The sequence below is a fragment of the Gadus chalcogrammus genome, chromosome 1, assembly GCF_026213295.1.
Source record: "Gadus chalcogrammus isolate NIFS_2021 chromosome 1, NIFS_Gcha_1.0, whole genome shotgun sequence".
In the NCBI taxonomy this organism is placed as follows: domain Eukaryota; kingdom Metazoa; phylum Chordata; class Actinopteri; order Gadiformes; family Gadidae; genus Gadus; species Gadus chalcogrammus.
The window spans coordinates 28,090,791-28,116,336 of record NC_079412.1 but is presented as its reverse complement, the minus strand read 5'-3'; the positions used below and the strand labels follow the sequence as shown (position 1 = coordinate 28,116,336).

Below are 25,546 nucleotides of genomic sequence, written 5' to 3'. Positions count from 1 at the left end.
ATTTTATATAATGAAATGGATTCCAATGTATTATTGCACATATTGTATTTATTATAACAATTGTTAAAACATCTAATCTTGTAGATAAACCATGTATTATTCTGTATTCTCAATGCCATTTCATCTTTTTATATCCTTTTTTCACCAGTATTTCCAGTAGTATACTCTTTCTTTAGGAATCACATCATCCCAAAATTCAAGATCAGGCAAAATCCTTTCAACAAAAATGTCATTGCGGTTCCACACAACAAAGTCACAGTAGTCAGCATCTACAATGTGAAGCTGTGCCTGAACTTGGTAGTAGTACTCATGACTCCGGTCCAGCATGACGTTATCCCCATCATTGATGAGGCAGAAGCCCTTCTCGTCAGCACACAAACGCAGATAGGTCTCATCTAGGCGAGAGTGTCGCTAAAATCACATTGAGAAGGACGTGAACAATAGATTAGCCAATTATTTTCGGCCTTTTTGCTCAGTTCACTGATTCTTATGGAAAGAGGTCGAGCCATAGGTAACACTAATAGTGTTACCTATGGCTCGACCTCATCTCCATCTGCCAAGAATGAATAGTCAAGTCAAGTCTGTGTCCTCCAAGCTCAAGTCAGTCACTCGTTAGTGTTTTAGTACTCGAGTCCAGGACTTGGACTTGAATCAGACTTCAGCATTCTCTTCTATGGTACCTCCTTTCCTAACTTACTTAGCACTTGACTACAACAGAGACTGTAATATTACCTCTCGCAGATGCCAGTTCCGTGACAGTGACAAGTGACAATCCCATCAGGGGAGGACCCCGTGTAGGGCCACTTGGGGTTCAGCCAGAGACCACTGTCCATACATGAGAAGCCTGCATGCTCCCGACCAATCAGCTTCTCATACGCTCCTCTGGCTTGTGCTTCATGTTTGTATCCATAACTGTAAACAGTACACATGCACATGCAAAGGAAATTATTACTTAGTATTGGATGTGTTGAGCCAGTTCAGTGATTTAAAGACCATTACCCTAACCCCTAAACGTAGTCCTACTCCTGCATAACCCTGGCCTTATAACCCTATAACTAATGTTGACCCTTCAAGGCTGTCCATACCATGAATTAACTATGAAAACAGTAAATGTTGAGCTTCATAGTTATGGTATGGACTCTCCTCCCACTTCATAAAACGCTTTTTTAGTGGCAGTTCTTAATGTGGACAGCCTCAAACCCCAAAACTTGCCTCTGCCTTACCCTAATTCAAACCCTGAATACCTTGTAGCGGCTTTGGTGAACCGTAATTCTTCTGGGTAGCATACGGCCTTGATCAAACTCTTCGAATTAACACGGTCAGCTATTTTTTGCCAGCACGCCACCCTAGCCATATTATGGGCAACCGTGTTCCCCTTGGCTGTGATTTGAACTTTGAATTCCTCGTAGGAGTTCATAATGATACACTGCTCGCCTTGGGTGAAATACACCGCTCTCGCTCGATTCATTTTGCATAAGGGTGAGTCAAATGACGCGATAAACGCCACTTTTATGTGAACGCGCATTGAACCTAAAGCGGAAAACCTGGTTCAACTAATTGAATGATCTAAAGTTAGCGTCGTGGAACCATTTAACTCTGATTGCGAGTTGCGTCTCTGTCGAGCCAGGTTTTCCCAATAAAGCCTGGGTATGTTCAGTGAGGTTCTTGGTATACCCCCCTGGTTGATGGTGCTGGGCCTTCCTGTGTGTGTGTGTGTGTGTGTGTGTGTGTGTGTGTGTGTGTGTGTGTGTGTGTGTGTGTGTGTGTGTGTGTGTGTGTGTGTGTGTGTGTGTGTGTGTGTGTGTGTGTGTGTGTGTGTGTGTGTTTGTGCGTGCGTGCATGTGCGTGTGTGTGTGCGCAATACGAACAATTGGTCTCTTTTTTAATTAACTATATGTGTAATATTGTGATAGAGGTTGGTGTTTGGAAGCCAGAATAGTTGACAGTATCAGGTGCCATATTAACTGTTGGGTTATTGGAGTGTGGGAAGGCGAGGGGGACTGGTTGTGTGTGGGCGAGTGTGGCTACTACTATGGGTGGGCGAGAGTATGCCGGGAGGGATTTGACTTGAGTGCATGACTGTGGGCAGCCTACGTCTTTCTATGTTTACTTGTCTCTGTGTCTATGGGGTCAGCTCATCTCCTGTCTTATTGTATGTCTTTAAATGCACAGTATGTATTCATTTCAATTGCCCAAGACGAATTGTCTCCTTTAGACAATGAAGGAATATCTTATCAAGTACTTAACCATAAACTAATTTGCATACAAGTATTTCAAGGAAATATAATAATAATGATGAGGGTGGGACACGTCAGACAATGTTGGATCTCATCCTGAGTGTATATGATTTCAGAAAATATATGGTTTAGGTGGTATATTATTATTATTATTATATTAATTGTATGATTGCATTGTATGATTATGATAGCGATAGTAATATTAATAATAGTTAGTATACACTATTATTATTATAATTATTGTTATTGTTGATATTATCACGCTATTATTGTCACTCTGGGGAAGATGAGTTGAGTTTGAGGTCTGTGGGATTGCTGCCTGCTAGTCAGAACTATATTCCCTTGTATCCGTGTACCCTAGGGATCAATAAAGTATCCCGAAATAATTTCATTTCCCATCGACCTGTGATCATTTCAGTTTATTGATCATTGGCGTCAACATCATAATTTTGCATAACTTTAGCCATTTCATTTTCGCATTTATTTTCCTTTATCTATATCCCAATGTATAGCGTCTATGTATAGCGTCTGCTATCGTGGATCAATATGTAAATAATTGTTAATTGATTCATTTTGTACCCACAACAAAACCCGATTTGAATTAGTATGGATTATTTTGGACAATGAATGAGGTATTAATACCAATAGGCCTACTCTTTGGATGGGACGATGTCAACATTGGGTAGCCTATATGAAGCAGAACATAGTGGATCATGTGTCAACGTTTCTTGTATGCATTTTATTCATTAGTAAGCTACATGGATATGCCATCTTTCAGAACCTTTGATTACCTGTCCTGCACTAAAGAGAATAAAAGAGCGCATCCTCATTGTTTGATTGTGGTCGTAGGTGACGTAGGTGAGGTCACGTGAACCACAGGTTGCAGCGAGAAAATATTACTCTGTCTTGATACTTCATACTGGGTGAAGGCGGAAGAGTTCGAATGGTCGGCAACTTGAACATTTTCGACGCTCTCAATTAAAGTAAGGTAATATCATCGCTGTCTAAATCTACTCTGATATCCTCGTCATTCAAGTCATTATTTTTATAAGTTCAGATGCTTTATAAAACTAACTATAAAAAGAGTGATTTATGGTGCCATTCTTCACTCGGGTCGCTCACGGAGAAAGACCTTGACACTTGGTTATAAAGTTTTGTCATCAAATATTGTGGCTCCTGGGAACATCATACGGTATTTGAAGAATGATTAATTAGTTACATTCTGTTTTTTGCTCACGGTGATGAGCGCCTAGTAATGCGTTTTGGAAGCTCGGATATTAAACCCTTATCGCCAAAATGCCAATAAATCCTGGTGTGGATTAAATCAAGACAAAGGTGGTGCGAGAGAGTCGCATAACTAATCATTTGAACCGTTCTAAACTATTTGTAGGCTACATTACAGTACCTAGAGTCAGGGGTGGAGTGGGGCATTAACCACACACTAAAAGCCAGCGGGAAAATTCTCAGCAGAGTACGCATAGTGGGAAGACGTGTAATTCCGGCGCATATTGAACCCAGGATCTTTGTTTTGGCATTAAAACCCATCAAATAAGCCTTCCAGATACCTTTTTCATTGAAAATCGAGTATTATAGTTTACCGGGCGCAATGTTTGGCGTCCATGTTGTTGACTTGGGGCATAGTGTTTCACTTCTAAATCCGCATTTTTGAACCACTAAATAGCACCAAACCTCTGCAGTAGCATGACTAGGGTCCCTACACATAAAACGAAGCACAAACAACTTAGTTTGCAAACCCGGAGTTTATTTAAAAAGACAGTTTAACAAGCATTACCGGTAGGTCCGTGTTTACAGGAAGTCCACACAAGTCGATTGCCGAATGCACCGGTGTTGTGTCGAGATCTGAAAACAGGTGTTGTGTCGAGATCTGTTTCCCCGTCGATATGTGTTTCCCCTAGTCCCCGCCCCCGTCCGAAATTACCCGAAGGGCGAAGGAAGCGCGCGTACACAAAAAGCTCGCCCACGAGCTGCTGTGCTCGTACCACAGAGGCACTTTGGAGAGAGCTAAGGTTCAAAACTGACTTTTTTTGGGAGTTTTATCTGAAGATGTTGTATTGTAGACTTCTATCAATAAAAAATGACAGTCATTATCTGACAGTAATATTCCAAGCTGTCAGGATGCGTTCCCCCTGTTCTAAATGGTCAAATTGAATGATATCAGCCTGAAAATCACAGCACTTATCTGTTGTGGGGAAATAAGTCAGCAGTATGAATTTGAAAGATGTGTGAGCCTCCTTTCCTATGGAACAGAGGGGGAACAGTATCTGACAGTAATATTCCAAGCTGTCAGGATGCGTTCCCCCTGTTCTAAATGGTCAAATTTAGTGATATCAGCCTGAAAATCACAGGACTTATCTGTTGTGGGGAAAGAAGTTAGCAGTATGAATTTGAAAGATGTGAGAGCCTCCTTTCCTATGGAACAGAGGGGGAACGGTATCTGACAGTATTATGAATGAGCACACTTCCAAGTCCATAACATTCAAAATGAAAAGTCTCTCACAAAAATAATATTTTTTATTGATAGAAATCTACAATACAACATCTTAAGATAAAACTCGCTAAAAAAAGTCAGTTTTGAACCTTAGCTCTCTCCAAAGTGCCTCTGTGGTACGAGCACAGCAGCTCGTGGGCGAGCTTTTTGTGTACGCGCGCTTCCTTCGTCCTTCGGGTAATTTCGGACGGGGGCGGGGACTAGGGGAAACACATATCGACGGGGAAACAGATCTCGACCCAACACCTGTTTTCAGTTCAAGGAGGAAAGTTTTGGAATTTATAATTGTTATAATTTATATTTATAAATAATATATAGCAAGTTTTGACACGTAAATTAAAGGAATTGCATATGTAAGTTACAGTCAGAAAATAATTGTTCGCTACAATCAAGCATGGCACGTTGTTGACGGAAGACGCACTGCACACGTGATTGACGCATAGAGTGAAGGACAGCTCAAGCACCGGAGAAGACGACCCATCCACAGCTTGAAGTCAAGAGAGAGATGGTTCGTGTTAGTGTTTTCCCCGGCTGCGAAAAAACACATCTCGATGGGGAAACAGATCTCGGGACTAGGGGAAACACATCTCGATGGGGAAACAGATCTCGACACAACACCTGTTATGCTTGTTAAACTGTCTTTTTAAATAAACTCCGGGTTTGCAAACTAAGTTGTTTTTTGCTTCGTTTTATGTGTAGGGACCCTAGTCATGCTACTGGAGAGGTTTGGTGCTATTTAGTGGTTCAAAAATGCGGATTTAGAAGCGAAACACTATGCCCCAAGTCAACAACATGGACGCCAAACATTGCGCCCGGCAAACTATAATACTCGATTTTCAATGAAAAAGGTATCTGGAAGGCTTATTTGATGGGTTTTAATGCCAAAAAAAATATCCTGGGTTCAATTTGCGCTGGAATTACACTTTAACGAAATATGAAATCTGACCACTAGATGGCACTACGCAAATGCACAATATTGTCACAATATTCGAGTGTAGGTTTAAAGCTTTTATTGGTTTTCTATTACGTCATCACAGTGCTCAAACTTTTTTCTTGTATATAGGCCGCGAGTTAGTGGGTATAGGGATGTGAATAACTCAAAAATGTCATGGTCGAATAATCAGTGGGTGGTATGAACGAATAATCGATTATTCGATCTGTGTGGCGACATTCACAAAGGCAGCCATGGATCATCGGCTAGAAATCACTTAATATCTTTAACGCAAAAAAACTAACTTTAACAGTGAAAAATCTAATTTATACTGGTATTAATATGGGATGTGCATTTCTGGCAAAAACACTATCCAATATTCGTATAATAATATCGAAAATCCGTCAATCAAGAACCCCGCACGCACCTCGTAAACACGCACACACAACGACACAGGGAGAGACTTTTATGATTTGATTGAAATCAATCTGTTTATTTCAACAACTGCGACATCAACATTCAACATCAAAATTATTTCAACGTGGGCTTAGGCAGATAGGCCTACATGTTTCAAATCTGTTAACATATTCTCCATCCATAAAAGAGAAATATCAGTTAAGTCATTAATTTGTCTGAAATATACCAGCCAGCACAAACACATTTGACTAGCAGCTTGTGCAAGCTCCCGCCTAGCAATAACCTCAATGGATGAGCTCTGGCTAACAATTTTCTGTCAATTCACCTGCACGACTAGTTGATGCCTGATTTCAGAATAAATCCATTACAACAGGGCTCCCTTCTGTACTGGGATGTGCGTCTCCAGTTCAACAGGGCGGCCCACTGTACTGGGATGTGCGTCTCCAGTACAACAGGGCTCCCCGCTGTACTGGGATGTGCGTCTCCAGTTCAACAGGTCCCCCCGCTGTACTGGGATGTGCGTCTCCAGTTAAACAGGGCAGCCCGCTGTACTGGGATGTGCGTCTCCAGTTCAACAGGGCTCCCTTCTGTACTGGGATGTGCGTCTCCAGTTCAACAGGGCTCCCCGCTGTACTGGGATGTGCGTCTCCAGGTCAACAGGGCTCCCTTCTGTACTGGGATGTGCGTCTCCAGTTCAACAGGGCTCCCTGCTGTACTGGGATGTGCGTCTCCAGTTCAACAGGGCTCCCAGCTGTACTGGGATGTGCGTCTCCAGTTCAACAGGGTGGCCCGCTGTACTGGGATGTGCGTCTCCAGTTCAACAGGGCTCCTGCTGTACTGGGATGTGCGTCTCCAGTTCAACAGGGCTCCTGCTGTACTGGGATGTGCGTCTCCAGTTCAACAGGGCTCCTGCTGTACTGGAGATTGTTGTGGAAATAATCGACTAGCTTGTAAAGAGGCGAAGACAAAGGACAATTAAGATGAAGAGCTTTTATTCTCATTGCACCGTGAAGACGGAAACATCCATGACATTTACTTTCTATTTCTGCATTTCATCAGAGCTCAGATCCAACCATAACCCAATGACCACGCTTCCTCATTAGTCTGGGGTTTTGCCCGAAAGATCTCCTAAAATATTGGTTGTTCTAAACGTCCACTCCTTATCGGAGACCGATTTATTAAAATCTTCTGTTGACTGAACACCGGATTTGCTTGACCCTCTCTGTTTTTCCAGCACACTGACCACTTCAGCTCATTATATTTGTGTGTGTGTGTGTGTGTGTGTGTGTGTGTGTGTGTGTGTGTGTGTGTGTGTGTGTGTGTGTGTGTGTGTGTGTGTGTGTGTGTGTGTGTGTGTGTGTGTGTGTGTGTGTGTGTGTGTTCATCATACTTAGGGGCGTCGCTAGAATCAGTGTGGGACCAAAGCCATAAGGACGTGGTTAAAGACGTTCAAAAGTGAGGTTTTTTCCTGCTTTTTGTGACTGTTTGTTAAACGTTCCGGTCCTTATTTTAACCGCATATCAGATATTTTAATTTAGTGTACAATTCTTATTTAACTGATGTCTACAGAACCACAGATACGATTCCCCCTAATGGTAACGTCAAATTGGCTACATTTAATCATGCAACAGGGTGATAAGATCTTTATTTGTTAACAACACAGAAATAATAACTAACCACAGAACAGTATGAATAGTCTGATTGAACCAAACACAACTCTTTTCAAACCCCCAAATGATCTTCTAACCCATCCCCAGAACTCGTTATTTAATTGATAAACTGCTTTTCTTTCATCTCCCCCAGATATTTTTGAACTTCAAGAAAAGTCTGTGACCGAAGTTTGATGATTGAAGCACAAACAAACCTGACAAACATGTTTCTTACATTCATGTTAATATGTTCAGTGTTTAATACGTTTAACGTTGCAATTGCTGCTCCAATCGAATGTCGTGCCCGGAATGAATACCTAGCAGGGACGGAATGTTGCCCTGAATGTCCGCCTGGTAAGAGTAAAATATCTGAACTGTTATCACGCTGTCTGAAAGTCTACAACGTATAGAAAATATACTGTTTAATAATCTACAACAGATACCACATCTGCTGTCTAATAATCTGCAACAGATACCACATCTACTTTCTAATAATCTGCAACAGATACCACATCTACTTTCTAATAATCTGCAACAGATACCACATCTACTTTCTAATAATCTACAACAGATACCGTCTACAAATCGGTCCAAAAATCTACAACATATCCAACATATACTGTCTATGAATCTACAACATATTCAAAATGTTCTTTCCAACAGGATGGTATCTTGTAAAGGACTGCACACACGGAATCATTACAAAGTGCTCAACGTGCCCCAATGGTACTTTCCAAGCAGGCCATACTAAGGAGCGGCAATGCTCTGCCTGTAAAAAGTGTGACGCAGGTACATCTGTTATTTAATGGAGATGCCCCCCATCCAACCCCCATATGTTGTGTTGATGAGGACTTTGTGTTGTTCATGTTTATATAAGAAGGTGTGTTGTTCATGTTATATCAGAAATTATGTTGTTAATTTTTATATCAGAGAAGTGGTGTTGTTCATGTTTATATCAGAAGTTGTGTAGTAGTAGTTAACTTTTGTGATTGACAGGTCTCGGTCGGAAGGTGAAGAAGTCGTGTACATCTAAATCAGATGCTGAGTGTGAGGTCCTGGATGGATTCTTCTGTAGTGACTCTAACGGAGGTGGATGTAGGGCCGCTTGCAGTCCTGGTTATTACATCGGTCAAAGAGGTCAGTGTTCTATATATACTGCACATCAACATTGATTACATTTCTAAAAATCCTTGTTCCTACGATGTGGAGCTTGTGATATTTTAACTGTTAACTGAACATTTAAAAGTGATCACAAATGTTCCCACCACATCTCAGAATGGTTGTGTTTTAATAAAACATGAATATTCCTACAGGAACAGCAGATAAAGACACAGAGTGCCTTCACTGTACTGATGGAACATTCTCAGATGGCACGCGGTCGTCTTGCAAGAACCACACAAAGTAATTGGAGTTAATTAAACAATCTATTCATACAGTACAATAATGTTATGTTAAAGGTCCCATGACATGAAAGTCTCACTTTAGCCTGCTAAAACTTGCGTTTGGTGTAAAACGAGCACTAGCTGTTCTGCTCGCCTTTGAAAAAATGGAGGCTCAAGCGCGCTGATTTGGAATGTCTGTATTCATGACATCACCAAGAATCTCAGCTCCTCCCCTTACTCTGCCTGGCCCGCCCAGAGACGTTGGCCCGCTGTCATACCAAATTTGTACCGGCTGCCAAATTTGTACCGGGCGCGTCATCCATACGTAATCCATTCCAAACCTGCCTGGCAACAGATGATCGCGTCGTCCGTTGCCTGGCAACGGACGATCGCGTCGAATGACGTGAAGGTTCACGGACATTCGCAAACCTTCTATCTAGCGATCCGTTATCTGTATTGTGCTATTTCGTCCTTGACCTGCTTTAAACACTCAGTTTACTTGCTAAATTTGATTAAACAATTAAATACAATGCAAATATAAAGTAAAAACAAGTGTTATCTAGCGATCCGTTTTCTGTATTATGTTATTTCCTCTTTGGCAACATGAGCGCGAATGTTTTTTGAAACCCGCTCTAAACACTCAGTTTACTAGTTAAATTTGATTAAACAATTGAATACAATACAAATATAAAGTAAAAACCAGAGTTATCTATCGATCCGTTAACTGTATTATGTTATTTCGTCTTTGGCAACATGAGCGCGAATGTTTTTTGAAACCTGCCCGGCAACGGACGACGCGATCATCTGCTGCCAGGCAGGTTTGGAATGGATTACGTATGGATGACGCGCCCGGTACAAATTTGGCAGCCGGTACAAATTTGGCATGACACCGCCAATGAGACACGACTGTTCAAGCGCCACATGTGTGTGTGTGTGAATACATACACTGTAACGCAAGTGTTTCTCGTCGGTTCTTTGACGTGTCTTGTATTTCCACAACGAGACTGTTGTGGGGGTTATCTGAGCCAATGGTTGAGAAGGAATCCGGGGAAAGGAACTTTGGCTTTGACTCGCTGAAGTACATGAACTGCGTCATGCCGCCGGTTGCCGTGAGGCACCATCGCCCGGCAGCGGGCAGCCGGCAGCAGGCAGCCGGCAGCAGGCAGCGCGCGGTTCAGTCGACTTCAGGTTGATGTGAAAGTGGAAGAACCAGAGACGTCGCAGAACCCGACAAAGTCGTTTGTGATTCATAATATCGTCTGGAGGCGCAGACAATATGTTATATGATATAGATATCTATGTATTATATGATATTATTTAGATATAGAGCTCCAGGACTGTAACGCAAGTGTTGTACACTTCCTTGTTATTTGGATAACCGTTTTATTTATTTTTTTTTGCTTTTGGTGTTATGGCGCATAACACGTCGGACTCTCGTCTCTGGTATTTCTACAAGGAGACTCGTAGTGGGGGTTATCTCAGCCAAGGTTGAGAATGAATTGGGGGGAAGGAACTTTGGCTTTGACTCCCTCAAGAACATGAACCACGACATGGAGGAGAAAGGGATTGTTGGCGGCGAATGTCTCCAGCTTGAGCCCCGCTGAGGGACCACCGCCGGAGGCGGAGGTGCCTAAGCGCTGCCCGGCAAAGATCCCTTTCTCCTCCTTGTCGCGGTTCAGTCTACTTCACATTGATGAGGACGTTGAAGAACCAGGAACGTCGGAGAACCCAACGCGGTCATTTGTGATTCATAATATCGGCTCACACAGCCTTTGGCCGTGATAATATATATTATATGATATAGATATCTATGTAGGCTATATGATAATATTTAGATATAGAGCTCCAGGACTCCCGTTTGTTCGAGAATATTTATAGAACACGGCTAATGGCTGTGTGCGCCTCGCCATTGCGATACATCCACTGTAAACAGAGCGCATGGTACCGTGGCTGCAAGCTGCTCAGGGCCACACCCCCACCCTCCTCCCTGACCCGCCTCGCTCCTCCTCATTTGCATTAAAGCTACAGACCCCAAAACAGCGCATTTGGGGGAAGCTCAATGTGCGACTGGCTCGGAGTGGCTGAATTTCGGGAACGTCTTTGAGTACTGTGTTAGTTGCCCACTAATACCTATATTAAAGAATACATAAAATAGCATGTTATGGGACCTTTAGGAATTAGGCCTGGGCAATATATGGTGTACTGGTGTGGCTTTTATTTGCCTGTTTTTAAGATACATACCATAGTCATAATGTTATGTTAGTTTTTTTATAATCAGAATTAGATATTGTTTAAAGGTCATTAATGCTTGACAATATATATAACTTCCATTCAGTCAATTTCTCCAAATCGGCGTCCAGTGAACTCAGACACAGGTAGATACAGGTCATTAGGAGCAGGTAGGGGTCAGGCATCTAGCTCAAGAACCTTCCTGAAGGCCTACAGGAAGGTTGTGGACATTGGGGATCGAACCCAGTACCTTTTAAACCTGGAGTCCAACACCCAGTCTACTACTCTTAGAACTAAACGTGGTTTTGTCCTTCTGGTTTCAGATGTGATTCTGTGGGAGGGGTGCAGATACAACCAGGAACTGATTCAACTGATTCTACATGTTTTAAATATGTGGCAATTGCGTTCATAATAATAGGATGCATATTGCTTATATCAATCATCGTCCTGGGAGGTGAGCATTACATTCAACTCTAACATGTATTATGGTTACATTCAACAATAATGTATTATGGTAACATCAAACTAGCATGTATTATGTTACACTAAACTAACATGTATCATGGTGATGCTGAATGATGTTGACATCTCTCCTGACATGATACTGTATTGTTTATCTCTATATAGCATGGGTTTACAGAAGACGTAAAATGGTGAGTGTTATTCCTGGTTTTATACATAATACAATAATATGTGTGACCCTAGCTGGCAGTGGTGGAGTTATTAGATGATGACCTTGTAATGAACCCAATGTTGATATTTTATTCACTTTTTCTTTTATAGGAAAAGGAAAAGCAGGGGTGGTGGTTTCATGGTAAGTTCTTATTCAACATGTTTCACTTTGTTAATGAGTAACAGATCATTTATTAATATGATATGCAAGGGTTACTGACTCACACCAAGTCAAATGATATCGGTGTGATTCAAAACATTTCATCTAATTGTAGCAGAGAGTCAGAGCCTACCTAGCAGAGGGACCAGAGTGGCAGACCTACTGAACAACAGCATCTAGATATTATATTATAGAATGCAGCTATCCATGTATATAAGACACTACTCTCATAGCTGGGGCGATGTGGCCAGCATAACGTCAGCTCAGTGGCGTTTATAACGTAGCTCACTGAGTCGTCATGACAACACAGAGCAGGGACAAAGGGTAGAAAGACTTCTGTCCTTGTTTGACGACGATAATGGCAGCCGTCTCCCTACACGTATTCAGTCTGTCAAGATGTTCTTCTTTTGAAAACGACCGGCCCTTCACACCGCCGCGCTGAACCCTCCGGCAGCGAGGCGGTGATCAGGGCGGTTATCAGGGCGGCGGTGTGCAAGCACCTTTAAACTAACATGTACCATGATAACATTAAACTAACATGTAATATGGTTACATTAAACTAACATGTATCATGGTAACATTAAACTAACATGTAATATGATAACATTAAACTAACATGTAATATGGTTACATTAAGCTAACATGTATCACGACGATAACATTAAACTAACATGTAATATGATAACATTAAACTAACATGAAATATGGTTACATTAAGCTAACATGTATCACGACGATAACATTAAACTAACATGTAATATGATAACATTAAACTAACATGTAATATGGTTACATTAAACTAACATGTATCATGGTTACATTAAACCATGATCATGGTTGGGTAACTGGTTTTGTTTATGGTTGTGTGTCCCTGGTTGTGTGGAGTGGTAGTGTGTCTCTGGTCTGCGGTTGTGTGTTTGTTTCTCTGGTTGTGTGTGTGTCTGTTTGTTACTGTGTCTGATTGTGTTCATCTTGGTGTGTGTGTGTGTGTGTGTGTGTGTGTGTGTGTGTGTGTGTGTGTGTGTGTGTGTGTGTGTGTGTGTGTGTGTGTGTGTGTGTGTGTGTGTGTCCCCTCATCTCCACCTGAGAGTACCCAGCTGCAGAGCTGCTCCCCTGGGCTTCAGTCTTCAGTGAGTGTTGCTGCATGTGGGGGCTGGCTGTATGTCCTGACTCTCTGCTGCCTTCTCTCCCAGTGACTAGACCACTAATGTCCACTGACGGTCCTGAACCAACCAGGGACCAACAAGAGCATACCATAACGATCTCTTCTGCCACTATGGATGATCAAGACGATGACCAGAGTCTGGGTCCAGCCCCTCCCTCAAGCTCCACACATAATGTATCTGTGTCAGTCTCAGTCCATCAGAAGGACCATCAGCCTGTCCTCATCAAGAGAGACCATGGAGCCTCCCAGTCCCCCCCCCCCTCAGTCTGGGTCCCCCCTCCCCCTCCCGGTCCACCCCCCTCAGTCTGGGTCCCCCCTCCCCCTCCCGGTCCCCCCCCCCCCTCAGTCTGGGTCTCCCCTCCACCTGCAGTCCCCCCCCCCCTCTGTCTGGGTCTCCCCTCCCCCTCCACCTCCCAGGTCACCCCCCTCAGTCTGTCAGCCAGAAGTTGTCGTGTTCGCACCAAGTCGGTATCAAGTCACAGTATCAAAATACACCAGTCTGAAACATTTTTTTTTTTTTTGAGCGAATTTCTTGATACTTTTTGATGTTTTTGCACTATTTTTTAAACTAACTATGACGCGTACATTTTTAATTCATGATTAATTTTGTAGAGAATGAGACTGGTTCCGTGCTAAACTTTAATCATTGTATTGAAGGTGCAATAATTCAGGTGCTGATCAGTGTTTCTCGGCTCCACTTTAAGGGTGCACTCACACTAGACCATCTGGCCGTGGCCGTTGGCCGCGCAACTGTGGCCTGGCCACGGTAGGCTCTTGTACATACGTCATCACGTCGTAACACGTCATCACCAAGCGTCTGCTGCATGGACCATAATAAAGTATCATATCAATATCATTCAATTTGACCATTTAGAACAGGGGGAACGCATCCTGACAGCTTGGAATATTACTGTCAGATAATGACTGTCATTTTTTATTGATAGAAGTCTACAATACAACATCTTCAGACCGTGGGATTAATATTGGTGATAGTGAATTTGCGTATTCATGTTGAGTGAGTCATAGGTTTAGTCAGAAGAAAATATCAGATTCTGCAAAGCAGGGCTATGCCCATAGAGAACATGGCAACAAAATCAGGTGAGGCACTAGCATTGTTTGACAAGATTGGGGTTATTTGCTGTGTCTTGTCTAATCTTTCAGAGTCTGTCGTCCCATTGGAGTAAGGAGGGGGGGCAGAGGTGAAGAGAGGAGGCAGGGGGATAGGGATAATCAGTCCAGTACCTGAGCCCTAAAACATGTTGGTCTAGAACACCTGCTTGGCTCACAGGAGGGGGGGGAGGGGAGGAGTATACAGTAGTAGTAGTTTCACCTGACACACACATCAGTCTGTAAATATGTTATTCTCTTTAATATTTTTCTCCACTAGTCGAATTGTACTGGCAATATGTATTTTATATAATGAAATGGATTCCAATGTATTATTGCACAGATTGTATTTATTATAACAATTGTTAAAACATCTAATCTTGTAGATAAACCATGTATTATTCTGTATTCTCAATGCCATTTCATCTTTTTATATCCTTTTTTCACCAGTATTTCCAGAAGTATACTCTTTCTTTAGGAATCACATCATCCCAAAATTAAAGATCAGGCAAAATCCTTTCAACAAAAATGTCATTGCGGTTCCACACAACAAAGTCACAGTAGTCAGCATCTACAATGTGAAGCTGTGCCTGAACTTGGTAGTAGTACCTATGACTCCGGTCCAGCATGACATTATCCCCATCTTTGATGAGGCAGAAGCCCTTTTTCGTCAGCGCACAAACGCAGATTGGTCTCCTCTTGGCGAGAGTGTCACTAAAATCACATTGAGAAGGACGTGAACAATAGATTAGCCAATTATTTTCTGCCTTTTTGCTCAGTTCACTGATTCTTATGGAAAGAGGTCCATAGGTAACACTATTAGTGTTACCTATGGCCCGACCTCATCTCCATCTGCCAAGAATGAATACAAGTCAAGTCTGTCCTCCAAGCTCAAGTCAGTCACTCGTTAGTGTTGTAGTACTCGAGTCCAGGACTTGGACTTGAATCAGACTTCAGCATTCTCTTCTATGGTACCTCCTCTCCTAACTTACAATTACTTAGCACTACTTGATTACAACAGAGACTTTAATATTACCTTAATCTCGCAGATGCCAGTTCCGTGACAGTCACAAGTGACAATCCCATCAGGGGAGGACCCCATGTAGGGCCACTTGGGGTTCAGCCAGAGACCACTGTCCATACATGAGAAGCCTGCATGCTCCCGACCAATCAGCTTCTCATACGCTCCTCTGGCTTGTGCTTCATGTTTGCATCCATAACTGTAAACAGTACACATGCACAGGAAATTATTACTTAGTATTGGATGTGTAGAGCCAGTTCAGTGATTTAAATGGCATTGCCCTAACCCCTAAACTTAGTCCTACTCCTGCATAACCCTGGCCTTATAACCCTATAACTAATGTTGACCCTTCAGGGCTGTCCATACCATGAATTAACTATGAAAACAGTAAATGTTGAGCTTCATAGTTATGGTATGGACTCTCCTCCCACTTCATAAAACACTTTTTTAGTGGCAGTTCTTAATGTGGACAGCCTCAAACCCCAAATCTTACCTCTGCCTTACCCTAATTCAAACCCTGAATACCTTGTAGCGGCTTTGGTGAACCGTAATTCTTCTGGGTAGCATATGGCCTTGATCAAACTCTTCGAATTAACACGGTCGGCTATTTTTTGCCAGCACGCCACCCTAGCCATATTATGGGCAACCGTGTTCCCCTTGGCTGTGTTTTGAACTTTGAATTCCTCTTAGGAGTTCATAATAATACACTGCTCGCCTTGGGTGAAATACACCGCTCTCGCTCGATTCATTTTGCATAAGGGTGAGTAAAATGACGTGATAAACGCCACTTTTATGTGAACGCGCATTGAACCTAAAGCGGAAAACCTGGTTCAACTAATTGAATGATCTAAAGCAGGGGTCTCAAACTCGCGGCCCGCGGGACGATATTTTGTGGCCCCCTACTTAATATCAAAGTTAGGTGTTAGTGCGGCCCGCAAGTTTTAATATATATTTTTTTTTTTCTGCCGAGTCGCTGCGCTTGCCCGTTGGCCTCATTTATAAAGCTTGCTGCGCACAAAAACCTTGCGTGTGCGCTGGAGATACGCCCTTTCTGTGTGTATCTCTTTCCAAACACCATGCACCAGACCGGGGGCCCGTTTCAGAAAGCAGAGGGGTGTTCCACGAACGGAGGTTTAACAAAACACTGAGTTAACGCTGAACTCTAGGTTGTGCCGACCAACCCAGAGTTTTCGGTTCCACAGCAGCGGTTATGCATTAGTTCAATGCCAACTCGGGGTTGGTTAACACAGGGTTGTGCGCGTCCACGCCAAACTTAAAAAGACGTGATGCATGGATCATGGAAACCCTGATCGATATGGCGAAACGGGCCGCTTATTTCAATGAAATGGAACTCCAGGTTCTCCTGGAGAGCTGGAGAGCTATGACGAAGAGAAGGGCATTATCACAAGAAAAGGGAACGCTAAAACCTCTGGAACCCGGAGAACCAAAGCCTGGCAGCGGATCGCTGACCGCGTAAATGCGTTAGTTACACTCCGATTGCTTCCAAGCGGTCAGAGGATCAAGTATAAAAATGAAGTATGCGCTGTGGCAAGCACATGGTTTGCATGTGTAACTTCGAAGGCAAAAAAAATCTAAAATACAAGAAAACACAAAAACCTACATTCAACCAGTGTGGGGTATGGCCCATGACTCTCTGAGGTGGTAGGTACCTCCAGGTACCACCTCCATGCCAGGGCGCCCTGAATTTATGTTTATTAACAGCTCCTCCACCGGGGTCAAGACAATTTGAGGGCCAGATCCATTCTGCCGACTGTCGGCCTTTTCACGATTGGCTTAAAAAAATGGCTTATTTAAATTTATACCAATACGATGGTGGAAAAATCTTACCAGTTTGTATGTTTTTTATACTTCATTTTTATACTTGATCCTCTGACCGCTTGGAAGCAATCGGAGTACATATTGTTTTAGAAGAAAGGGGTTATGTGGTAGGATCTTCAAGAATGCTTAACTGGGATATTTATATATTCATGGCTCAAATATTAAGGATCATGCTTTTGACGTGTAGGCCTAACTAACGCATTTACGCGGTCAGCGATCCGCTGCCAGGCTTTGGTTCTCCGGGTTCCAGAGGTTTTAGCGTTCCCTTTTCTTGTGATAATGTCCTTCTCCTCGTCATAGCTCTCCAGGAGAACCTGGAGTTCCATTTCATTGAAATAAGCGGCCCGTTTCGCCATATCGATCAGGGTTTCCATGATCCATACATCACGTCTTTTTAAGTTTGGCGTGGACGCGCACAACCCTGTGTTAACCAACCCCGAGTTGATTGAACTAATGCATAACCGCTGCTGTGGAACCGAAAACTCTGGGTTGGTCGGCACAGGGTCAATCAACCTCGAGTTCAGCGTTAACTCAGTGTTTGTTAAACCTCCGTTCGTGGAACACCCCTCTGTTCTGAAACCGAAAATTCAGAGTTTTACAGCTCAGAGTTGGTCAACCTAGAGTTAAGGTTTTAACTTAGAGTTTGTTGAACCTGCTTTCTGAAACGGGCCCCGGGTTCTCTCCTGTGTGACTCCTCTGATGTATTTCGATCTTACTGAAGCATCTGAAACTAACCGCTTAGCAACCGAGTTCCTGAAGTTGTGGAGCTTCATATCCCTGAGCATGAAATGTGCGTCAGTTTTTTTTCACTGCAAACGTTGGTAGGCTATTTATAGAAAATGTCTATGTTCTGACATGATTGATGGCATTTTATAACTGCATGGGCCTGCCCTGGATACGTCGGTAGGGGTGTGTGTGTGTGTGTGTGTGTGTGTGTGTGTGTGTGTGTGTGTGTGTGTGTGTGTGTGTGTGTGTGTGTGTGTGTGTGTGTGTGTGTGTGTGTGTGTGTGTGTGTGTGTGTGTGTGTCAAGCCCGACCCGGCCCGTGCACGTTCTGTACGAGCCCGGCCCGACACATTAACTGTAATTCATGTTCAAAAGAGCCATTCATGTTCAAAAAAGCATTCATGTTACAGAACTGTTAATAGTAAAGCTTGAGAAGACTGGATATTTGTACTTTTTTGTGGAAAACTTGATGCGGCCCAGCCTCACCCAGAATCTGCCTCCAGCGGCCCCCAGGTAAATTGAGTTTGAGACCCCTGATCTAAAGTGAGCGTCGTGGTACCATTTAACTCTGATTGCGAGTTGCGTCTCTGTCGAGCCAGGTTTTCCCAATAAAGCCTGGGTATGTTCAGTGAGGTTCGTGGTATCCCCCCCTGGTTGATGGTGCTGGGCCTGGGTTGTTTATGTGTGTGTGTGTGTGTGTGTGCGTGCGTGTGTGCGTGTGCGTGTGTGTGTGCGCAATATGAACAATTGGTCTCTTTTTTAATTAACTATATGTGTAATATTGTGATAGAGGTTGGTGTTTGGAAGCCAGAATAGTTTACAGTATCAGGTGCCATATTAATTGTTGGGTTATTGGAGTGTGGGAGGGGAGGGGGACTGGTTGTGTGTGGGTGAGTGTGGCTACTACTATGGGTGGGCGAGAGTATGCAGGGAGGGATTTGACTTGAGTGCATGACTGTGGGCAGCCTACGTCTTTCTATGTTTACTTGTCTCTGTGTCTATGGGGTCAGCTCATCTCCTGTCTTATTGTATGTCTTTAAATGCACAGTATGTATTCATTTCAATTGCCCAAGACGAATTGTCTCCTTGAGACAATGAAGGCTTATCTTATTAAGTACTTAACTATGCACTAATTTGCATACAAGTATTTCAAGGAAATATAATAATAATGATGAGGGTGGGACACGTCAGACAATGTTGGATCTCATCCTGAGGGTATATAATTTCAGAAAATATATGGTTTTGGTGGTATATTATTATTATCCTATTAATTGTATGATTGCATTGTATGATTATGATAGCGATAGTAATATTAATAATAGTTAGTATACACTATTATTATTATAATTATTGTTATTGTTGTTGATATTATCACGCTATTATTGTCACTCTGGGGAAGATGAGTTGAGTTTGAGGTCTGTGGGAGTGCTGCCTGTTAGTCAGCACTATATTCCCTTGTATCCGTGTACCCTAGGGATCAATAAAGTAGGCCTACCCCGAAATAATTTAATTTCCCATCGACCTGTGATCATTTCAGTTTATTGATCATTGGCGGAAAACATCATAATTTTGCATAACTTTAGCCATTTCATTTTCGTATATTTTCCTTTATCTAGCCTATATCCCAATGTATCTAGTAGCCTATACTATTTGAAATCAAACAATGAGCGCATCCTCATTGTTTGATTGTGGTCGTAGGTGTAGGCGCAAAGCTACAGTGACGTCAGGTGAACCAAACGAACAGGTTGCAGCGAGAATATATGACTCTGTTTTGATACTTCATACTGGGTGAAGGCGGAAGAGTCTTCGAATGGTCGGCAACTTGAAATGTTTCGACGCTCTCAATTAAATTAAGGTGATATCATCGCTGTCTCAATCTACTCTGATATCCTCGTCATTATATTCAAGTCATTATTTTTATAAGTTCAGGTGCTTTATAAAACTAACTGTATAAAAAGAGTGATTTATGGTGCCATTCTTCACTCGGGTCGCTCACGGAGAAAGACCCTGACACTTGGTTATAAAGTTTTGTCATCAAATATTGTGGCTCCTGGGAACATCATAAAGTAGCCTATTTGAAGAATGATTATTTAGTTATATTCTGGTTTTTGCTCACGGTGATGAACTCCCGCTTTGCGCCTGGTAATGCGTTTTCGAAGCTCGGATATTAAACCCTTATCGCCAAAATGCCAATAAATCCTGGTGGATTAAGTCAAGACAAAGGTGGTGCGAGAGAGTCGCATAACGAATCATTTGAACCTTTCTAAACTATTTGTAGGCTACATTACACACTACCTAGAGTCAGGGGCGGAGTGGGGCACTAAAAGCCACCGGGAAAATTCTCAGCCGAGTATACGCATTTGGGGAAGACTTAACGAAATATGAAATCTGACCACTAGATGGCACTACGCAAATGCACAATATTGTCACAATATTAAAGTGTAGGTATAAAGCTTTTATTGTTTTTTTCTATTACGTAAAATAGAAACAGCTTTTATGAACAGTATTACCACTACATATGCAACACATAAATGATGTAAATAAAATTAGTTGCATATGAATATTCCACACTTATGTTACACCATCACAAATGTATCATTCTCCATATGTTGCAATCATTACATTTCACTAATGAACATCTGTATTTTGATTAGCATACACTGCATTCTATCTCTGTTGTACCTATAACATTTTGCAATGTATGCACATCTGTAATTGTAGCCATGACTTCTTCTCCTAGCATTGTCTGATCAGCGTCATCACAGTGCTCAAACTTTTTTCATATAAGCCGCGAGTTAGTGGGTATAGGGATGTGAATAACTCAAAAATGTCATGGTCAAATAATCAGTGGGTGGTATGAACGAATAATCGATTATTCGATGTGTGCCGACATTCACAAAGGCAGCCATGGATCATCGGCAAGAAATCACTTAATATCTTAAACGCAAAAAAACTAACTTTAACAGTGAAAAATCGAATTTATACTGGTATTAATTTGGGATGTGCATTTCTGGCAAAAACACTATTCAATATTCGTATAATAATATCGAAAATCTGTCAATCAAGAACCCCGTACGCACCTCGTAAACACGCACACACAACGACACAGGGAGAGGCTTTTATGATTTGATTGAAATCAATCTGTTTATTTCAACAACTGCGCCATCAATATTCAACATCAAAATTATTTCAACGTGGGCTTAGGCAGCTAGGCCTACATGTTCCAAATCTGTTAACATATTCTCCATCCATTAAAAGAGAAAGATCAGTTAAGTCATTCATTTGTCTGAAATATACCAGCCAGCACAAACACATTTGACTAGCAGCTTGTGCTAGCTCCCGCCTAGCATTAACCTCAATGGTTGAGCTCTGGCTAACAGTTTTTCTGTCAATTCACCTGCACGACTAGTTGATGCCTGATTTCAATATAAATCCGTTATTTTTTTTTCTGTTTACTGAACACCGGATTTGCTTGACCCTCTCTACTGTTTTTCCAGCACACTGACCACTTCAGCTCATTATGTGTGTGTGTGTGTGTGTGTGTGTGTGTGTGTGTGTGTGTGTGTGTGTGTGTGTGTGTGTGTGTGTGTGTGTGTGTGTGTGTGTGTGTGTGTGTGTGTGTGTGTGTGTGTGTGTGTGATCATCCTACTTAAGCGCGTCGCTAGAATCAGTGTGGGATCAAAGCCATAAGGACGTGGTTAAAGACGTTCAAAAGTGAGTTTTTTTCCTGCTTTTTGTGACTGATGTTAGACGTCCACGGTCCTTATTTTAGCCGCATTTCAGATATTTTAATTTAGTGTACAATTCTTAATTAACTGATGTCTACAGAACCACAGATACGATTCCCCTATTGGTAACGTCAAGTAGGCTACTTTTAATCATGCAACTGGGGTATAACATCTTTATTTGTTAACAACACAGAAATAATAACTAACTACAGAACAGTATGAATAGTTGATTGAACCAAACACAACTCTTTTCAAACCCCCAAATGATCTTCTAACCCGTCCCCAGAACTCGTTATTTAATTGATGAACTGCTTTTCTTTCATCTCTCCCCAGATATTTCTGAAGGTCAAGAAGAGTCTGTGACTGCAGTTTGATGGTTGAACCCCAAACAAACCTGACAAACATGTTTCTAACATTCATTTTAATATGTTCAGCGTTTAATACATTTAACGTTGCCATTGCTGCTTCATTCGAATGTCTTGCCTTGAATGAATACCTAGCAGGGACGGAATGTTGCCCTGAATGTCTGCCTGGTAAGAGTAAAATATCTGAACTGTTGTCACGCTGTCTGAAAGTCTACAACGTATAGAAAATTTACTGTTTAATAATCTACAACAGATACCACATCTGCTGTCTAATATTCTACCACAGATATCATATCTTCTTTCTTATAATCTACAACAGATCCTACATCTACTTTCTAATAATCTCCAACAGATACGACATCTATTGTCTAATAATCTGCAACAGATACCACATTTACTTTCTGATAACCTACAACAGATACCACATCTACTTTCTAATAATCTACAACAGATACCGTCTACAAATCGGTCCACAAATCTACAACATGTCCAACATATACTGTCTATGAATCTATGACATATTCAAAATGTTATTTTCAACAGGACAGTATGTTGTAAAGGACTGCACAGAGAGAAGCATTACAAAGTGCTCAAGGTGCCCCGATGGTACTTTCCAAGCCGGCTATAATGAGCAGAAGCAATGCTCTAACTGTACAAAGTGTGACGCAGGTACATCTGTTATTTAATGGAGATGCCCCCCATGCAACCCCCATATGTTGTGTTGATGAGAACGTTGTGTTGTTCATGTTTACATCAGAAGTTGTGTTATTCATGTTTATATGAGAGTTGTGTTGTTCATGTTTATATCAGAAGTTGTGTTGTTCATGTTTATATCACAAGTTGTGGTGTTCATGTTTATATCAGAAGTTGTGCTGTTCATGTTTATATCAGAAGTTGTGTTGTTCATGTTTATATCAGAAGTTGTGTTGTTCATGTTTATATCAGAAGTTGTGTTGTTCATGTTTATATCAGAGTTGTGTTGTTCATGTTTATATCATGTTTATATCAGGTCTCGGTCTGAAGGTGACGAAGTCGTGTACATCTGTATCAGATGTTCTGTGTAAGCCGCTGGATGGATTCTTCTGTATTGACTCTAACAGAGGTGGATGTAGGACCGCTCAGAGACACCGTCTGAGCTGCAGTCCTGGTCAATACATCGGTCAAAGAGGTCAGTGTTCTATATATACTGTACAGCAACATTAATTATAAATAAATTCTATATAATTCTAATAAATGAACATCTACTGAACCTAACCAGTCCCATAAGGGCCATCCAGCTTCTTACCATTTAATTAATTAGTGTCCAAGTTACTCCACGATCATCTACAACAGTCTGGCAATGATACCCACAAACACCTTTTGATTAATCATCTCAGAACGGTCGTGTTTTAATAAAACATGAATATTCCTACAGGAACAGCAGATAAAGACACGGAGTGCCTTCACTGTACTGATGGAACATTCTCAGATGGCACAGTGTCGTCATGCCAACCCCACACAACGTAAGTGGAGTTAATTAAACAATCTATACATACAGTACAATAATGGTATGTTAAGAATTAGGCCTGGGCCATATATCATGTACTGGTGTGTCTTTTATTTGTGATCAGAATTAGATATTGTTTTAAGGTCATTAATGCTTGACATTATATATAACTTCTATGCAGTAATTTTCTCCAAAGCGGTGTACAGTGAATTCAGACACAGGGAGGTACAGGTCATTAGGAGCAGGTAGGGGTCAGGCATCTAGCTCAAGAACCTTCCTGAAGGCCTACAGGTTGGTTGTGGACATTGGGGATCGAACCCAGTACCTTTTATACCTGAAGACCAACACCCAGTCTACTACTCTTAGAACTAAACGTGGTTTGGTCTTTCTCATTTCAGTTGTGATTCTGTGGGAGGGGTGCAGATACAACCAGGGACTAATTCAACTGATTCTACATGTATTCATTACGATGCGATGGTGCTCATACCATTAGGATGCATATCGCTTGTGCTTATATCACAAATCGTCCTGACAGGTAAGCGTTACATTCAACTCTAACATGTATTATGGTTACATTCAACATTAATGTGTTATGGTTACATCAAACTAGCATGTATTATGTTACATTAAACTAACATGAACTGATTCTACATGTATTGATAGTCCTGAGAGGTAAGCATTACATTCAGCTCTTTCATGTATCATGTGACATTAAACTCTTAACATGTATCATGTTACATTAAACCATAATGTATTATGGTAACATTAAACTAGCATGTATTATGTTACACTTAAATAATATGTATCACGGTTAAATTAAACTTTAACATCTGTCATGGTTACAATAATAAAACATGTATCATGGTTACATTAAACGAACATGTATCATGTTTCATTAAACAATAATGTATTACTTTACACTACACTAACATCTATCAAGGTGATGCTGAATGATGTTGACCTCTCTCCTGACATGATACTGTATTGTTTATCTCTATATAGCATTGGTTTATAGAAGACGTAAGAAGGTAAGTGTTTTACTGGTTTGATACAGAACACAATAATATGTGTGACCCTAGCTGGCAGTGGTGGAGTTATTAGATGATGACCTTGATATGAACCCAATGTTGATATTTTATTCACTTTTTCTTTTATAGAGATTAACTTACATAGTATGTTCTTATTCTACATGTTTCACTTTGTAAAAGAGTAACAGATCATTTAATAATATCCATTTACTTGCAAGGGTTACTGCATATTTCATAATATCAGTCATAGTCCTAGTAGGTAAGGGTTACATTGAACTAACATGTATCATGGTTACATTAAACTAACATTAAACTCTAACATGTATCATTTGCATTCAACTTTAACGAGTATCATGGTCACATTAAATTAATGTATGGTTACATTGAGCTAAAAAGTATCAAGGTTATGCTGAATGATAGTGACTTCTGTCCTGACATGTTGCTGTATTGTTTATCTCTATATAGGATACGCGAATCAAAGACATCTGAAGGTAAGTGTTATAACTTGTTTGATACAGAGCACAATAATATGTTTGAACCTAGCTGGCAGTGGGGGAGTTATTAGATGATGACCAGAGGCGGATTAACACCCAGGCTAGCCTCGGCTGAGCCTAGGGGCCCAGGTGCGCAAGGGGCCCTGGATTGGACGGACAGAAATACGTGGTCAAGGCAGCAATGGGGAATTCACCCTTGTTTCTGTAACATTGCTGTTTTTTTAGTGTGTGTGTGAGGGCCATGTAATATTCCTCACACGCTTTTACACATGGCACTAAATTGAGTTTTTTCTGCGTGATTAGTAAGGGCGCCTCACACAAAAATAGTAGCCTAGGGGCCAATGACCACCTTAATCCACCACTGGTGATGACCTTGTAATAAACGTAATGATCATATTTTAC

At 41.6% G+C, this 25,546-nt stretch overlaps 2 protein-coding genes and 2 long non-coding RNA genes across 4 annotated transcripts in view; 3 read left to right on the top strand and 1 right to left on the bottom strand.

Moving 5' to 3' along the window:
- Positions 1-4,145, bottom strand: LOC130390120 (uncharacterized). Its single transcript, XR_008896749.1, has 3 exons — positions 4,030-4,145; positions 733-912; positions 1-411 (listed from the first exon to the last, which is right to left on the bottom strand). It is a non-coding gene; the product is annotated as an uncharacterized LOC130390120 (long non-coding RNA).
- On the top strand, positions 2,891-25,546 carry LOC130390092 (tumor necrosis factor receptor superfamily member 14-like). The gene is made up of 10 exons (XM_056599811.1): positions 2,891-3,225; positions 7,489-7,549; positions 7,898-8,097; positions 8,407-8,532; positions 8,740-8,832; positions 23,239-23,304; positions 23,551-23,638; positions 24,021-24,157; positions 24,625-24,650; positions 25,116-25,546. Exons 3-10 carry the CDS (start codon positions 7,938-7,940, stop codon positions 25,137-25,139), a joined length of 720 nt encoding a protein of 239 aa, XP_056455786.1. The 5' UTR covers positions 2,891-3,225; positions 7,489-7,549; positions 7,898-7,937; the 3' UTR covers positions 25,140-25,546.
- Positions 9,435-13,596, top strand: LOC130390115 (uncharacterized). Its single transcript, XR_008896748.1, has 4 exons — positions 9,435-11,808; positions 11,982-12,007; positions 12,138-12,168; positions 13,380-13,596. It is a non-coding gene; the product is annotated as an uncharacterized LOC130390115 (long non-coding RNA).
- Positions 19,794-25,546, top strand: part of LOC130390071 (tumor necrosis factor receptor superfamily member 14-like) — a 65,740-nt gene continuing 59,987 nt past the window's right edge. Inside the window, exons 1-5 of the mRNA XM_056599798.1 lie at positions 19,794-19,898; positions 21,709-21,757; positions 22,105-22,304; positions 22,680-22,805; positions 23,146-23,159. Of these exons, the coding sequence (XP_056455773.1) occupies positions 22,145-22,304; positions 22,680-22,805; positions 23,146-23,159 (300 nt within the window). The 5' untranslated portion in view covers positions 19,794-19,898; positions 21,709-21,757; positions 22,105-22,144. The remainder of the gene's footprint in view (positions 19,899-21,708; positions 21,758-22,104; positions 22,305-22,679; positions 22,806-23,145; positions 23,160-25,546) is intronic.

What these genes read in the sequence shown, in the direction of transcription:
- LOC130390092 (XM_056599811.1), top strand. Translation starts at nt 7,938, where the DNA reads ATGATTGAAGCACAAACAAACCTGACAAACATGTTTCTTACATTCATG. An exon ending in CTGTAGTGACTCTAACGGAG is followed by an intron (nt 8,833 to 23,238) that starts GTGGATGTAGGG and finishes ACTCTAACAGAG; the next exon opens with GTGGATGTAGGACCGCTCAG. An exon ending in TCATGCCAACCCCACACAAC is followed by an intron (nt 23,639 to 24,020) that starts GTAAGTGGAGTT and finishes TTCTCATTTCAG; the next exon opens with TTGTGATTCTGTGGGAGGGG.